Source organism: Eurosta solidaginis, chromosome 3 (assembly GCF_040869045.1).
Source record: "Eurosta solidaginis isolate ZX-2024a chromosome 3, ASM4086904v1, whole genome shotgun sequence".
In the NCBI taxonomy this organism is placed as follows: domain Eukaryota; kingdom Metazoa; phylum Arthropoda; class Insecta; order Diptera; family Tephritidae; genus Eurosta; species Eurosta solidaginis.
In genome coordinates this window covers 275,043,989-275,061,235 of record NC_090321.1, presented here as the reverse complement: position 1 = coordinate 275,061,235, position 17,247 = coordinate 275,043,989, and the positions used below count along the sequence as shown (strand labels likewise).

General features: G+C 37.5%; 1 protein-coding gene across 1 annotated transcript in view; it reads right to left on the bottom strand.

Annotated features, from left to right (window-relative positions):
• The window catches only part of stau (double-stranded RNA-binding protein Staufen), a 54,564-nt gene that overhangs the window by 12,359 nt on the left and 24,958 nt on the right, over positions 1–17,247 (bottom strand). The window contains exons 5-7 of the mRNA XM_067776556.1: positions 14,285–15,800; positions 4,761–5,027; positions 4,358–4,689 (exon numbers count right to left, since the gene is read on the bottom strand). Of these exons, the coding sequence (XP_067632657.1) occupies positions 4,358–4,689; positions 4,761–5,027; positions 14,285–15,800 (2,115 nt within the window). The remainder of the gene's footprint in view (positions 1–4,357; positions 4,690–4,760; positions 5,028–14,284; positions 15,801–17,247) is intronic.

The following is a 17,247-nucleotide window of genomic DNA, read 5'->3' as shown; positions in this document are numbered from 1 at the left end:
TATTCTCTCCTTCTACTCTCTTCATTTGTTGGGAGTTACACAAAATGCCGGATTTTTGGTATCGTAAAGTTCTCTTCTACTTGCTTTTCTGTGATTTAAATTCTTAATATGTTTTTTGTTCTTGTCGTGCAATTATTCTTCCTATAATTTTATATGTAGTTTTAGGCAAATATACATTATTGCACATGCTATTGTTTATTATTCTTGTTTTTGTTTGTTCTTTCCTTGGGCACATTCTGGTAATCATTTAACATGTATTTGTCCAAATCATCTGGTATGTTAGACATACTATGCAAGCAGTCGAATGGTCTTAACGTGGTTCATTTTAATACACGCAGCCTGAGCGCTGATAAAATGGATAATGTTAGATACATTTTTGATCAGTCTTCAGTAGATATTATCTGTATCTCTGAGACCTGGTTTGGTGAACACATCAGTGATCTCCAGTAGTGCATCAATAATTATAATGTACGAAATGATCGGAAGCACAACAAAGGAGGTGGGGTAGCTATATACTGCAAGAAATCGCTCAAAATCAAACTCCTTTCTAAGTCTGAAAGTTGCGGTACAGAGTATATAGTTTCAGAGGTCTCGGACGGTTTAGCCAAAGTACTTGTTTCATGTATGTATAATCTGTATAAATGTCAGTTACCAGATGGTTTCTTTTCTGAACTATCCCTTTATGTTACTGACTACGAATATTATGTTATATGTGGTGACTTCAATGTCAATATACTTGTCAATGATTCCATTAGTGTCAAACTGCGTGATCAAATCTCAGCAGCAGGTCTAACTATAGTAAACAATGAAACCCCTACTAGATATGCGAGAAATGCTAGACCGAGCCTTTTAGATTATTTTATTACCTCTGACTTGACCCATATATTAAAATTTGACCAATTATTCTTTATATCAGACTATGATTTGATTTTTTTTATTTTCGATGTAGTGCTTGAACATCGCCCTAGTGGTGTTGCATTCTCGTACCGTGACTTCCGTTCTGTAGACACCAGTGCATTGTTCTCTGATTGTAATGCTATTTGTTGGAATTACGAGTCGGTAGATGAAAAACTTGAACTCCTTAATAATAAGTTGATTGCCCGTTTCGATCGGCACGTCCCCTCCGTACTATTAACATTATTAATAAATCTTGTCCTTCGTTTAATAAAAAAGTAAGCGCTGCGATTCGTAAACGCAATAAATTACATGCCAAGTGGAGAAGATCGAATACGAGTGCAGCGTGGCATGAGTATAAAATAGCACGAAATACAGCAACAACTGTGATTAGGCAAGCAAAAAACTGGTATTGTCAACAAAAACTAAATCCTTCTCTCCCATCTAGAAAACTATGGAACAACCTAAAGAAACTGCATGTCTATGGAAAAAATAACCAGCAGTGTGAAATTGACCCGAATGTCCTTAATGAGTTCTTTACTTGTTCGGTAAACTCCAACAATATTACTATTGCCGATGAAATATCTGCGAACAATGCAAATCAAGAATTCTTTGAGTTTCTCTGTGTTAGTGAACACGATGTGCAAAGGGCTGTATTCGAAATTAGGTCTGAGGATGTTGGAAATGATGGGATATACTTGAAATTTGTCAAAATTGTGTTGCCGTATATTTTAAGTGTATTAACTCATACAATCAATCATTGTTTCACAACTTCCTGCTTCCCAGAAGCCTGTAAAAAGCAGTTATTTTGCCTATTCCAAAAAACCCCATGCGCCCACCCTTTGTGACTATAGACCAATAAGTATCCTCCCAGCTTTTTCTAAGGTATGCGAAAATCTGATGGCCAAACAAATTACAGAGCACATCCAAAAAAATAACTTGCTTTCTCCATTGCAGTCTGGATTTAGCCCAAATCACAGCTGTGCTACTGCTATGGTAAACATTTTAGATGATATTAGAATACATTTCGGCGTTGGAGATCTAACTATTATCTGCCTCCTAGACTTCTCTAAAGCTTTTGATTCAGTAAAACATGCACTGTTATGTTGGAAACTCAGGAGCTTTTATGGGTTCTCTGAATCATCCATGAAACTCATGTTTAGTTATCTCACTGGAAGATTTCAAAGAGTGAAAAGTGAGAATACATAATCAGAGTTTAAGGCTGTTAAGGCAGGTGTCCCGCAGGGATCTATCCTTGGCCCGCTTTTGTTCAGTATGTTTGTTAATGACGTTTTTTCTCAATTCGTCAGTGTTCATGCCTATGCTGATGATATTCAGTTATACCTTTCCGATCGTATTGGTCTTGTGGAAGATAGATGCTATAAAGTGAATAGTGATCTGTCTGCTGTATTGTCCTGGGCGCGGAAGAATGATTTATGTTTGAATGCAGCCAAATCGTGTGTTATGCATATTTCTAAAAGCGATATAAATCCAACCGACATTCCGCCTGTGTGCATTGGTACATCTACCCTTGTGATCACTGATAAAATAAGGAACCTCGGGTTTATAATAAATAATACGCTTAGCTACTGTGATCATATCAATAAATTAATTACCAATGTCTATGTAATTCTGCGTAGGTTAAGATTCTCTGCAGCGTTTACCCCACAGGAAACACGCCGAAAACTCGCCTTCCAATTAATTGTACCTCATTTCACATATGCAGAAATAGTCTATAGCAAACTTGACTAACAATCTATTAACAAGGTGAATGTAGCATTCAATAATGTAACGAGGTATGTTTATGGCATAAGTCGTTATAGTCATATATCACCATGGCGTGACAAAATTCTGGGCTGTAGCGTTATGCAACATTTGGCAGCAAGAAACAGTATTTTCGTATACAAGCTGTTAGAGTGGAAAACCCTTAAATATCTGTATGAGAAGCTTCAACTAACCAGATCTCAGAGACTCAATACCTTGGTAATTCCCAGACATAACACTAGTATCCAGCCAAATGTTTTTCATTAGCGCTATCAAAATGTGGAACATGATTCCATAAAGTGTTAAAGCTCGTTTGAATAGACACAACTTTAAAACGGAAATATACAGACATTTTTGTGATCTGGCCTTTTGACTACATACCACTTACTGCCAATATCTTCCTTTTTCTTTTCTCTCGTCTTCTATTTTCAAAATTTCCTTTACTATCTGTCTTATTTTCCATTTTCATTTATTAAATTCTCTTGTATTAGTATTAAGCGTTACATTTCTTACATAAATTTGTTATTATTATGTTTTATTAATATTAATTATTAATTTTCCAACTATTGTTAGAATAACATAATATCCATTTGATGATGTACATATAAAAGACCTATTAGTCTTAGTTGTACAAAAACGAAAAAGGAAATAAATTCAAATTCAATTCCAATTTAATGTTATAATTCAATTTAGAAAGTAAAATTCTATTGACAAAAAGCTCTTTTTCACTAAGATATAGCTAATTATTTTCGTCTACGACCCTTTTAAAAATCTTTTATATAAAAGTGGGCGTGGTCTTTAACCAATCTCGTCCGTTTTTCCTATAAATATTTCCTGCTATACGGAAAATTTGTGTACCCAATTTTATTACAATCCGTTAATTTTTCTTCGAGTTATGGCTGCCGAAACATAGAAAATTGCTTAGTCATAAAAGGGGCGACCCCACGCCCATTTTTTTTAATTTGAAGTTTTTCCTATTTATTGTTATAAATCCACTTGGGGAAATAAAATACCATTGATATAAAGTTTTTTTTTTGCAAAGATATAGCTTATTTTATTCGTCTACGACCCTTTTAAAAATCTCTTATATAACAGTGGGCGTGGTCTTTAACCGATTTCGTTAATTTTTCTTCAAAGCATTCCTTATAGTAAAGGCAACAACTCTGCCGAATTTTGTTAAGATATGTTTAACGGTTTTTGATTTATGATTAATAATATTTGTAAAATTGATTTTATCACAAGTGGGCGGTGCCACGCCCATTTAAAAAAAAATTTCAAAATTTTTATCAAGAGTCTCAATATCAGTCCACATGTCAAATTTCAACATTCTAGGTGTATTATTTACTAAATTATCAGGTTTTTTGTGTTTTCCAAAATTTTATATATATAAAAAGAGGGCGTGGTTATCATCCGATTTCACTCAATACCAATCTATTCTGGGTCCAGATAAGCTAGCGTACCAAATTTGAGGAAGATATCTCAATATTTACTCTAGTTATCGTGTTAACGGACGGACGGACGGACATGGCCCAATCAAATTTTTTTTCGGCACCGATGATTTTGATATATGGAAGTCTATATCTATCTCGATTCCTTTATACCTGTACAACCAACCGTTATCCAATCAAAGTTAATATACTCTGTGTGCAAAGCACGCTGAGTATAAAAAGTTTTGTTATGAAAAAGTAACAATACAAACCTCAAATCCCATCAATTTAGATAGATATAATAGCTGTTCCTTCATGTGAACGCCAACATTTTTTGACGTACTGCTGCTGCTGCTCGATGTTGTTGTAGTGTCGCTGTTGGTTATTGTATTGCTGACAGAAACATTATTGCTAACTTCTGTTGTTACCACATTTGGTTTAGCGGCTATTCTAGTTGCAACCTGACTATCAGAATTGCTCTCAGAAACCGCAGGAGCTGGCAAAATAGTTGGCTCCTCTATGACCGTATAAATCGATTCAATTTTTTTACTTGAATTATCGTCAATCGAAACGTTGGTTTCACCTTCCTTTTTTCGTGCAGCACCTATAGTTTATGGAGATTATGGAGAAGTTTATTATTATTTTCATATAATCAATGCATGTTAATTTATTTACTCTTTTTATTTTGCCGTAGTATCAAAATACCGGGCACCTTTCCGGCAGGCGTTGAAACAAGTGGCACTTTACGGCAATTAGCTAACTCAGCGCTTGGCGGCAATATTGAACAGGTTGGTAGATTAGTATCGGTTTCAGCCAATGTTGTCATGGTGCTTATTGAAGCTTCCGGTTTCTCTTTATCCACAGTTTGCAAATTTTGTTTTCCTGCTACTACGTTTGTCTCTATGCTATCGCCCTCTTTAACACCCATTGCCAAAAGCAGATCTGTAACAGATATTCGTTTGAAATGTATATAACAGTAACAAAAATTTAGCTATTCACGTAGGCAGAAATAGTTTTTAACCCAGATAACCCTAAAAGTTACTCAGGCGAAAACTTGATTTTTTGGAAATGGCTGTTTAAAACCGCTATAGAAAGAGACTCTGATACTTAAAAAAAATTTTTTTTTATTAGGACATCTATAATCTATAAATCTTATAAAATAAAGTTGCTAAATGCCATGTACGCACATAACTTCACACAGAATGCTCCGATTTTAAAACGGTTTTTTGCATTTGAAAGCTTGGCTACGTGAGCTGGTACAGTTAATATAATTTGAAGGTATATATTACAGGAGCGTGGGAAATTGCCAAAATGTAGTAAAAAATCATACAATTTTTGTTTACACAGCTATAACTCATAAACGGATGGATGGATTTAAAAAATTCTACTTTTCAGTAAAACTTTGAAATATTCACCTTCGCTCCGCATCAAACAAAATTCTTGATTCCTTTTTTATATCAGCCAAATTGTTTAAACAAAAGTAACATTTTTACCAAAAAGATACGGGGAATTTTTCGTACCCCTGGGTGGCTAGGTTCTCGAGATATAGGCCAAAACGTGGGCCCGGATACCCCTAGAATGTGTGTGTAATATGGATATTAAATGAAAGCTGTTGATGAGAGCTTTAAAGTAATTTTCATTGTGATATTCGATTTAGTCGCATCAACCTGGCAAAACTGATAAATATGCATGCGCAGCCGAAATAAAGACATGAATTAATAATACCCACATACCAATTTACATACGTACTATTCGATTTGCCTGAAATTTGGTATATAAATTTGCCTATATTAGTATTTACGATCCTTTTTTCCGGGAAGTAGTCCAGAGACGGGCTGGGACTGGGATTAGGACTGGGACTCGGAATGGGACTGGAACAAAATAGATACCACGCTCTGGGACTGGCAATAAGGGATGAAGAAGAATGAGAAGAACTTGAGAGAAAGGAAAAGAGGGAAGGAGAAGGGGACTGAAAAAGAGATAGAGTGAGACGAAGATAGAGATAGATGAAGCGAAAAAGACGGAGGGAGGAGTGAATAAAAGGATTAAGAAAAGTGAAGAGGGGGAGGGCAGAGTTTGACGGAAAAAGCTTATTAAAATGCATGCAGACAGACCAAACTTAGGGCAGAACAATGTCTGCCGGGTCTGCTAGTTAAAAGGGTTAAGAAAAAGTGAAGAGGGGGGAGGGCAGAGTTAGACGGAAAAAGCTTATTAAAATGTATGCAGATAAACAAAATTTAGGGCAGAATAATGTCTACCAGGTCTGCTAGTTAGGAATATAAGGGATAAAAACATATTTTTATTAATTGGAATGGAAGTTTACAAAACACTTGGTATGTACTCCAATATTGCATTTTACACATCCTGTAGTGATTTTTTGATGGCAATGTGCACATCGGGGTTGTTTTTCCTGTGGCTCTACAAGATGATCCATATGGTCATAGCGAATCTCGGCTTCTTTGGGGCAACTTACATGGCCTTTTTGGTAGGTTGATTGCTTTCGATGGGTAGTCAGCAGCCTGGTAGCCACTGCACGCCTAAAGGTCAGTTGGTCCAAACTTGCGCCCCGTTCTCGATGTATGATCCAAGCGCTTTGGAGCGCCATATGAATGAAGTGGGCTAGCAAAGGCAGGTACCATTTTTCTCCCCTGATTGAAGTCCTATACAATCTTATATTTTGGTCAAATGTGGTTGTTCTACATATATAAGGTTATATTATCGTCCTACTCATCGGATGAGCTTTCAGGCCCGGCTGCACTAAATTTTATTTCTGCTGGCGCTTGCAGTTGGGCAAATGGAAAATTACTTACGCTAAAAGCTTCCTCAGGACAAGAATCTTCGTCGTTTGTATTAACTGGAGGAAACTAAACCACTTCATGTTGTTGTTGTTGTAGCGATAAGGTTGCTCCCCGAAGGCTTTGGGGAGTGTTATCGATGTGATGGTCCTTTGCCAGATACAAATCCGGTACGCTCCGGTACCATAGCACCATTAAGGTGCTAGCCCGACCATCTCGGGAACGATTTATGTGGCCACATTAAACCTTCACGCCATTCCCTCCCTCCCTACCCCCAAGATCCATGAGGAGCTTGGGGTAGCCAGAGCCTCGTCTGTTAGTGAAACAGGATTCGCCGCGGATAGGTGAGGTTGACAATTGGGTTTGGAGAAGCTATATATTGCGCTCGCAACCTGAAAGGTTGCGCTACACAGCCCCTTGAATCTGGTATTTTAGTCGCCTCTTATGACAGGCATACCTACCGCGGGTATATTCTGATCCCCTAACCCGCTGGGAGAAAAAACACAAGTCTGAAATTACAGAAGGGTTGAAGAAGAAACTGTAAAACCACTTCATCGATGTCGCCAGTGTTTTCTTCAACATATTCCAACAAATCAAGAACCTCATGAAGCGAGAGACCCCTGCAAAAAAATAGTTCTTGTAGACACATATCTTCCTAATGTCCTGTAGGTAGGACACTAGCATTTGCTCATTTTACTACTAACTATAACTATTTAACTATAATTTTACTCATTTATTTCTCTATAATTTTTTAATAAAGAAATATATTTGTTAAATTTTGTCATATAAATTTTAACTCACTTTTGAAATCGTATGTTATAATTTTGCATTTTTCAAAATTAGTAATTTTCTGAATAAGACAATGAGCACTTCTCTCACTGCGGGACTGTAAACACTTACTAACGCTGTTGCGCAATTTCTACTGCATGCAAAAATACATTCCCGTTATTTCCTGGCCATCAGGCGCGTGCGTGAGTCGACATGAAATTGGTGTCCTACATATAGGACATTAGGGTTATCTGGGTTAAATAGATAAATTGATAATAATGGTGACGTGAAGTTATCAGTAAATAAAAGTACATTAACGTAGTTAGAAGAAGAAATTGTTGACAAGTTTAAAGCCTCATCAGATGTTTGTCCAAGATATCTATGACACACGAAAGAAAACAGCAAAGGTTTTCTACTGACCACAATGGCAACAAAATTTAACAGTAGAACGAAAACCCCAATTGAATAAAACTGCACTCGACTTTTAAAGTTTTAAAATATTTTTTTTTTAAGAATTAATGATTTTAACACCGGGGGAAACTAAATATTTACTGGCATATCGCGATGGTACCATTTCGAAATGTTTTTTCCAACAGGTTTATTTCACCGAGGATCGAACCACGATCAGCCCGCTAAAAGTCACAGTCGTCCAACCACTCTTCTTCACTGCAGAAGATTATTTGTGTACTATTTTTATACTTGGGCACAGTTTATATATTTATATGTTTGTATGTTTAAGGGCGTGTTCAATTTTATTAAAAAAAATTTTAGGATTAAGAAAAAATTAAATAAATGTAAGGCGCGATAACCTCCGAAGGGATTTTAGGCCGAGCTTCTCTTCCAATTTGCGTCGTGCTCCTTTTTTTAATTTTTCCTACAAATTGGAGGGACAGGACCTACTTGTTTTATGCCGACTCCGAACGGTATCTGCAAGGCAGATAAGATTACACTGAGAGCTTTTCATCGGAGAAATATACTCGGAAGTGCTTGCCAAACACTGCTAAGGGACGACCACGCTTAGAGACCCCCAGCGGGTTAGGGGGGTCAGAATATACCCGCGGTAGGTACGCCTGTCGTAAGAGGCGACTGAAATACCAGATTCAAGGGGCTGTGTAGCGCAACCCTTTCAGGTTGCCAGCGCAGTATATATGTAGCTTCTCAAAACCCAATTGTCAACCTCACCTATCCGTGGCGAATCCTGTTTCACTAACAGACGATGCTCTGGCGACCCCACGCTCCACATGGAACTTGCGGTGGGGAGGGAGGGATGACCTGAAAGTTTAATGTGGCCATATAAATCGTTCCCGAGATGGTCGGGCTAGCACCTTAATGGTGCTGTGTTACCGGAGCGTACTGGATCTGTATCTGGCAAAGGACAATCACATCGATAACACTCCCCAAAGCCTTCGGGGAGTAACCTAATCGCTACAACAACAACAACAACCACACTTAGAAAAATTTTATTCTAATTGAAAAAACTTTATCTAAAATTTTGATGTTGCTTTTCCCGGTGCGTGAACCCAGGATCTTCTGTGGATTGCGGAGCACACTGCAATCACATCACGGCGGACGCCTTTAAGGATTAAGGAATAAATCTCTAAGTGGGGATATGCCATTAGGTATCTGGAAGGATTTAACCATAAATCTTGAAGTTTCATCATAAAAAGATAAATCTCGCAACGCAGAAGATTTCATCGCATTCGGCCTGCAAATGCAATCCACACAACCGATCCACATATGCTTTTGACATTTTCTTACTAAAACAAGTAAGGAAGGCGTAAGTTCGGGTGTAACAGAACATTACATACTCAGCTGAGAGCTTTGGAGACAAAATAAGGGAAAATCATCATGTAGGAAAATGAACCTGTGTTTGTTCATATGTTTTCTGATAATAATAGTAGGCTTCTTATCGGCTGTGCATACAGACCGAATCGACTAGTAGATTTTTCCGCGTTTATTGAATTTCTTCAATCGTTACTATTAGACTATGACAATATTATCATCGCTGGAGATTTTAATAGTAACCTACTAGTGGATGCCACTTTAAAACAAAGCATGGAATCTCTGGGACTTTTTCCCACAAACTGTGCTATACCAACGCATTTCACAAATACTAACTCTTCTCTATTACATTTATTTTTTGTCAATGATCTTCATAAAATGATTCACTACACGCAACTATCCGCCTCCTGCTTCTCAAAACACGACCTGATATTCCTAAACTACAACTTCCAAACATCATGTAGGCCAAGTTCGTTCGCGTATCGCGATTACAGAAGTATAGATTATTATTCTCTTGCTGAGTCCGTTGAGTCGGTTGAATGGAGCTTGATTCGTACGTTAACATCGGTTGATGACCAGACAAAGTTTCTGCAGGATAATATAAATAAGTTATTCGATGATCACGTTCCACTAAAAATAATAACACCTAAATACAAGAATAGCCCTTGGTTCAATGCTACATTAAAACACCTTATCCACCTTCGTAATCAAGCCTACTCACGGTGGAAAAGGTACAAAACAGTCGAAGCGCATAGCTGCTTTAAACAGCTCGGCTTACTGCAAACAAAGCCATAAGGCTGGCCAAGGCAAATTATTTTAAGTATAAGCTTAGTTCTGCTTTGAATACAAAATAAAAGTGGATCAAAATCAAACAAATAGGAATTGGTAAGCCCAAAATGACCTGTCTCATCCCCCTGATGTCGACATCAACGAAATAAATAATAATTTTGTAAGACTACCAAACTCAGCCGATAATGTGTGTATTGATAACTACTCCCTTTCGAGTTTGTTTGTGTCGATAATTGTGATGTTGTCCAAGCCATACTTTCTGTGAAGTCTAACGCAATGGGGCTTGATGGTATATGTTCAAAGTTTTTAAAAGTCATTCTTCCCAAAATCCTTCCCCACATTACTTACTTGGTCAACTCAATTTTGACGACCGGTGTCTTCCCAATATACTGGAAAGCTGCAAAAGTTATTACAAAATAATGAGTATCGACCAATAGCCATACTCCCTTTCCTCTCTAAGGTCGTTGAACGTATTCTACATGGGCAAATCGTATCATATGTACATGAATACAAGCTCCTGTCAGAAAGCGGAGCTGTACAACGGCACTATTATCTGTGGCAGAAGAAATTCGTGAGCGAGTGGATGAAAGTTACATTGCCTTCTTAACACTTCTTGACCACTCCAAAGCTTTCGATTCTGTAGACCACACTATGCTCTGTAGGAAGCTGGAAAACCTATTTAACTTCTCTGGTCATGCAGTTGCCCTTATAAGATCATATCTTGGCGATAGGACTCAAGCAGTATGTATAGATGGTGAAGTCTGACTTCCTTCATGTCTTAAGAGGCGTCCCTCAAGGCTCTATCCTGGGTCCTCCGTTATTTGTTCTGTACATCAATGACTTACCCGATGTCCTTAAGTATTGTAATGTTCATATCTACGCTGATGATGTGCAGTTGTTTACGTGTTGTCCTCGTGATCAAACTAGCTTGTGCATAAGTAACTTAAACCACGATTTGAATTAAATATTTTCATGGGCTGCTATGAATGGCTTATGTATAAACCCGAATAAGTCAAAATGTATTGTTATTCATAGAAGGTCTTTTCCCACTAATGATTTAGAGAATGTAGTGTTCGACAATTCCGTTATAGAATACGTAGATACGGCGAAAAACTTAGGTGTAATTTTTAACAAAACATTGACATGGAAAGACCATATTTTTAGAATGGTTGGGAAAGTGTATGGAATGCTTCGTACACTATGGTTAACACAGTATTTCACGCCTTTGCACATAAGACTACTTCTGGCTAAAGCGTACTTAATACCTATGCTACTCCATGGTTGTGTGATTTACTCAAACTGTGACTACCTGTGCAAGAACAAACTAAATGTTGTTTACAACAACATTGCTAGATATGTTTATGGGTTAAAAAGATTTGACCACGTATCTCAACATGCTGAAAGGTTGCTAAACATTTCTTTCGAAAATCTTTTAAAAGTCAAAACACTGTCCTTTTTCCATAAGCTTATTTTTCTGCAATCATCAAGATCGGTGCTTCTTCTTAAGCACATCAGATACCGCTCGCTAACCTCTGAGCGCCAATTCTTTGTTACTGCAATACGTCTTTGGAAATCGCTACCTACAAGTCTTCGACTCTTAAGTAATGCTCTGCACTTCAGAAAAGAGCTAACATCATTTTTTAACGACTCTTTAAACTGGATCTCAAATTGTTGTTGTTAAAATGTTCATTTCCAAGTCCTTTTCCTTTCTCTGTGTCTTCTTTCTTTATTTGTTAAATACTATTCAATCTATAACCAGCCAAAGGTTATCATCACTACTGCTGTCTTTTAATATTTATTAACTACTTTTCTTTAGTTTTAAGATTTACATTTACATACATAAATATTTCACTACTGTCCGTTATATTTAATTTAATTTGATTAATCTAATTTATTATTATTATAAATGTTTAATTTTAATAGCTCATGCTATTCATGACTAGCACTGTTAAATAATTTGTCAAAATTGTTGTGCTAGGAACAAATTTTCAAATAAATACATACATACATACCCTGGAATGTGTTTGTATGACATGGGTATCAAATGGAAGGTATTAAAGAGTATTTTAAAAGGGAGTGGGCCATAGTTCTATAGGTGGACGCCATTTCGGGATATCGCCATAAAAGTGGACCAGGGGTGACTCTAGAATGCGTTTGTACGATATGGGTATGAAATTAAAGGTGTTAATGAGTATTTTAAAAGTTAGTGGTACTTAGTTCTATAAATGGACACCTTTCGAGATATCGCCATAACTTTTCCATTTTCTTCTACTTAATATGGTAGCTGTCACACCCATTTTACAAAGTTTTTTCTAAAGTTATATTTTGCGTCAATAAACCAATCTAATTACCATATTTCATCCCTTTTTCTATATTTGGTATAGAATTATGGCATTATTTTCATTTTTCGTAATTTTCGATATCGAAAAAGTGGGCGTGGTCATAGTCGGATTTCGGATAAAGTGAGTTCAGATAAGTACGTGAACTAAGTTTAGTAAAGATATATCGATTTTTGCTCAAGTTATCGTGTTAACGGCCGAGCGGAAGAACAGACGGTCGACTGTGTATAAAAACTGGGCGTGGCTTCAACCGATTTCGCCCATTTTCACAGAAAACAGTTATCGTCATAGAATCTATGCCCCTACCACAAGGATTGGTAAATTTTTGTTCGACTTATCGCGACAAATTAAATGAAAAAGGACGGAGGCACGCCCATTTTGAAATTTTCTTTTATTTTTGTATTTTATTGCATCATATCATAACTGGAGTTGAATGTTGACATAATTTACTTATATACTGTAAGGATATTCAATTTTTTGTTGAAACTTGACTTTTAAAAAAATTTTGTTTAAAAGTAGGCGTGTTCGTCATCCGATTTTGCTCATTTTTATTTAACACACATATAGTATTAGGGGTAATGTTCCCGCCAAATTTCATCATGATATCTTCAACGACTGCCAAATTACAGCTTGCAAGACTTTTAAATTACCTTCTTTTAAAAGTAGGCGGCGCCACGCCCATTGTCTAAAATTTTACTAATCTTTCATTCCGCGTGATAAGGCCAACCCACCTACCATGTTTCATTGCTTTATCCGTCTTTGCTAATGAATTATCGCATTTTTTCCGGCTTTTCGAAATTTTCCATATCGAAAAAGTGGGTGTGGTTATAGTCCGATTTCGTTCATTTTAAATAGCGGTCTGGGACGAGTGCCCAGGAACCTACATACCAAATTTCGTCAAAACAGGCGGGACGGGCGGACAGGTATGGCTAAATGAATTTCTTTTTTCGACAAGATCATTTTTAAAAAAGAAGTCTATATCTATCTCGATTAGCTCATGCCGTTACCGATTACCGTTATGCGAACAAAATTAATATACTCTGTGAGCTCTGCTCAGCGGAGTATAAAAAACCGGAAATAACACAAATTGTTAAACGACGTTTCATGATCTTAGTGCTGTACCAGAGCTATAAATAGCAGTTTCTACTAGTTTTTGAAAGCTAAACTGACAATTCTACTACAAACTGCTTTGGAATTTAGATTTTTTTTCTGTGTGTATAATTGTGTGTTTTCTTGCTGTGGATTGGTGTCCCCGCAGTCGAGTCTTGCAGGGAAGGTTAAGCGAGATGCGAATGAGGCCAATGTAAATGATTTCAAATTACTCATTTGGAAGTACGCATTTGGGGCCTGTGTAAATTTAATATTAAGTTAAATCTTCAATCATAACAATGTTTGAGGCTCGGCAACCTACCGATCATATGTCATGTAATTTTTTATAGGAACATATTTTAAGGTAGGAGCAGTCATGTATGTGTGACTAATACTAAAATATGTTCACTAACAAATCGAAACTGACTCTTGATCCTGACTCACTGTGTGTAGACCCTATAACAAAGTCTCAATCTAGCTATTAATCTGCTTACACTTAAATGTCTCAATAGTTTTTAACTCATTTGTACAATATTCAAAAGGACATTTGACTATAATTATGTTATCAAGCTAAACCTTTCACTCTGAGTTGGGTTGGAACTATTTCTCTGGTAATTTAATCGCGCATTTAACTTACTTTGTGCCGCATTACGCTTTGCTAGCTTCTTGCTGTTCCCGGTGCCGCGTGCCACCATACCACTTGCTGTTACTTCGACTATAAATTCTCGTCGACGCGAACTTTCATTGCCATTCTTTGCTATCAATTCGAAAACTGGATCTTTTTCTTTGCGATTTTGCTGCAATTGTGTTAGTCGCGTTATCGGATTATCTGCATCGGCATCTAACTCGCTTTTGTCTTTGATTGAAGCGCTGCCACGTTTGCGCCGCTCATTGCCACCCCCACTAGATCTTCCTCTACCCCCGCCTGCGGTTTCAACAGCTTCTGCCGCTTTACCGGAGGATTTCCCTTTGATTCGCTTAACAGGCGTTTTAGTGGGTGTTAATGGTGGTAGCTTTCTTAATTCATCCAACATATTTTCGGCAGCACGCTTTTTCGATATCTTCTTACCGTTGCCTTCCCCCTCCGCAACGATATTACCCACAATGCATGCCGTAACAAACTTTTTCATATGAGCAGGCCCTTCTTCCCGCAAAACTTTGAAGTGCACCGTCATGCTGCGTTGTATGGCGATTTCATGTACCATCGAGATGGGAGATTTTTTATCATTCTCTTCTTGGCTGTTGTTGAGCTCTTCATTTTGTTTCTCGGTGGCCTGCACTTTCAATACCTGTAAAGCTCGCGCCGCTGCATCATGTTTGGCTTGTTGTAGAGTATGGCCAGAACCTATAAATTTTTGTGTTCCCACAACTAATGTCACTCTCGTCAGCACCCCATGCATGCCATAATAACGTGGATGTGGAACCCGATAATGATGCGGCGCTTGTGAAAATTGGGGTGGTGGTGGCGGGATAACATTGTGTAGACCACCACCACCACCACCCATATGTGGTGGAGCCATTAAGGGATAATGTTGGTGCATATTATATTTGGATATGTGGGAGTATTGCGATGGTGGACCATATCGTGGAGGCATATATGATCCGTTAGATGCATGGCCACCGTGCATTGGTGGCGGGGGTGCAGGCGGTCCTGTATACAGTCCATTACGACGTCCATATCCAGGCGTATCCATCATATGTAGATGAGGAGGTGGATGATGGTTCATCATATGACCTCCACTTACGCCATATGGTGGCAGCATATGTGACGGTGCTGATGGTCCACCATACCTAGAGGGCATCATTGTATCAGGTGGTAGCGGCCCGATAGCATCAGATTGCATGTTTTGGCGTGGATCTAAAAGATAGTAAGTCTGTTGTCCCAATTTCATGGCGAGTGCATTCAGCTCAACTGTGGGTGTAATATTGGCTCGCGATAAATTGCCATCACCGTCCGCATTACGACGAACCACTTTTGGGACTGGATGTTTATACTTGGTATTTGCTAGCGCGTCAGCAGCCGCTAAATGTTGGGCTTTCTTGATTTTGAAACCTTCCGCTGTGTACTCCTCATCGCCAAGTTTTAAAGTAACAGTGAACCTCTTACAATGTGCCGGACCCTTTTCGCTCGTTAGTCGATATTGATGTATGATCTGTGTAAATTGAAATGTTAAAAAATTAAGTTATAATAAGAAAATTTTCCCTTTGGCGGTTGGGAAAGTTAGGAAATGTTTAAATCACACACAGGATCAGTTTAATCCTCAGCACCGCCATCCCTTATGAGTTTTTTTATTTAAAACAAAAAGTCCAACGTGTGTGCTCGATTGGCGGAGATCCGATCTCCAAGCGTTATTATAAAAAGTCTTAATTGAAACATACCCCAAAATATAAGAGCTATTTTTTATTCGCTATAGTCCCGATAATCTAAAAATTAAAGTAATTGTATATTTGCTCTTCCATGGTCCCCTTGTAGAAGTTCCGTCTTTAACTAAATATAATATTTTCAAAATATATACAGCCATATTCTAAATATAATTTTATCTTGAATTATTTTTAGTCCCGCGGAAAGTTTCCCCTAATTCATTTCTCCTAGGGAAAATAATAACTGGGGACAAGGAATTTCGAATTTTCGAAGTCAGCTGGTTTGCCAAATGACATTTTGTTGAGCATTTGTCCGATTTAGATTAGATGGGTTATCTTCTTTCTTACTAAAGAAATGCAGCTGGTCTTTATCGGTGCTTTTATGTTTTATTTACTGTTAAAGATTCAGACCTATTTCAAAATTAACCACATGCTCAAAACGGCTAGAAAAGGTGGTCAAGGAAAAATTATGTTTTGCCATTAAAAGAACTTTGAGCCCATACCACATGGTTTTGTTTCTGGGCGATCAACATTTTCAGAGTACTGTGCATTTAAAAATTGATATCAAGTCGATCCAATTTACACAGATTTTGCAAAAGCTTTTGATACTGTCTCACATTATATCTTACTGAAAAAACTCCAAAATTTAGGTTTTCATTCTGCTTTTCTAATGTGGCTTAAGTCGTATATCTCTAATAGTATTTCCTTTGTAGAAATCGAAGGTACCAGATCTTACCCCTTCATAGCCACTTCTGGTGTTCCTGTGACATTTTCGAAATCAATAATTCGATTTCCCTCTGCATACTACTCACTCTTAAGTACTGAACTCAGTGCAGTAACGGAATTTCTGGTTATTCAGGTTATTCTTTCGTTAACCATGTAAACTACATTATCCCTAAGGCCTACTCTAACTTAACTTTTGTAAAGCGATATGCTAAAGATTTTAAAAATCCTTATAGAAGGAAGATGCTCTATAATTCCTTAGTGCGGTCTAAATTGGAGTATGCTTCCATAATATCTGGAACCCGATCTATGCCTCACAGTCATTCATATTGGATGTACTCTTTCCAAGGAGGTGTTTCATTAGGTTTACTTTGCAGCCACTTCATCTTAATGATCCTATCCCATATTACCTAGACCGTTTCATGCTTATTGATGTAAAATCTCTACAATGCAGAAGGACTGTTCATTCTCTTATGTTGATTTTTGACATTCATAGTGGCTTCATTGACTCTCCGG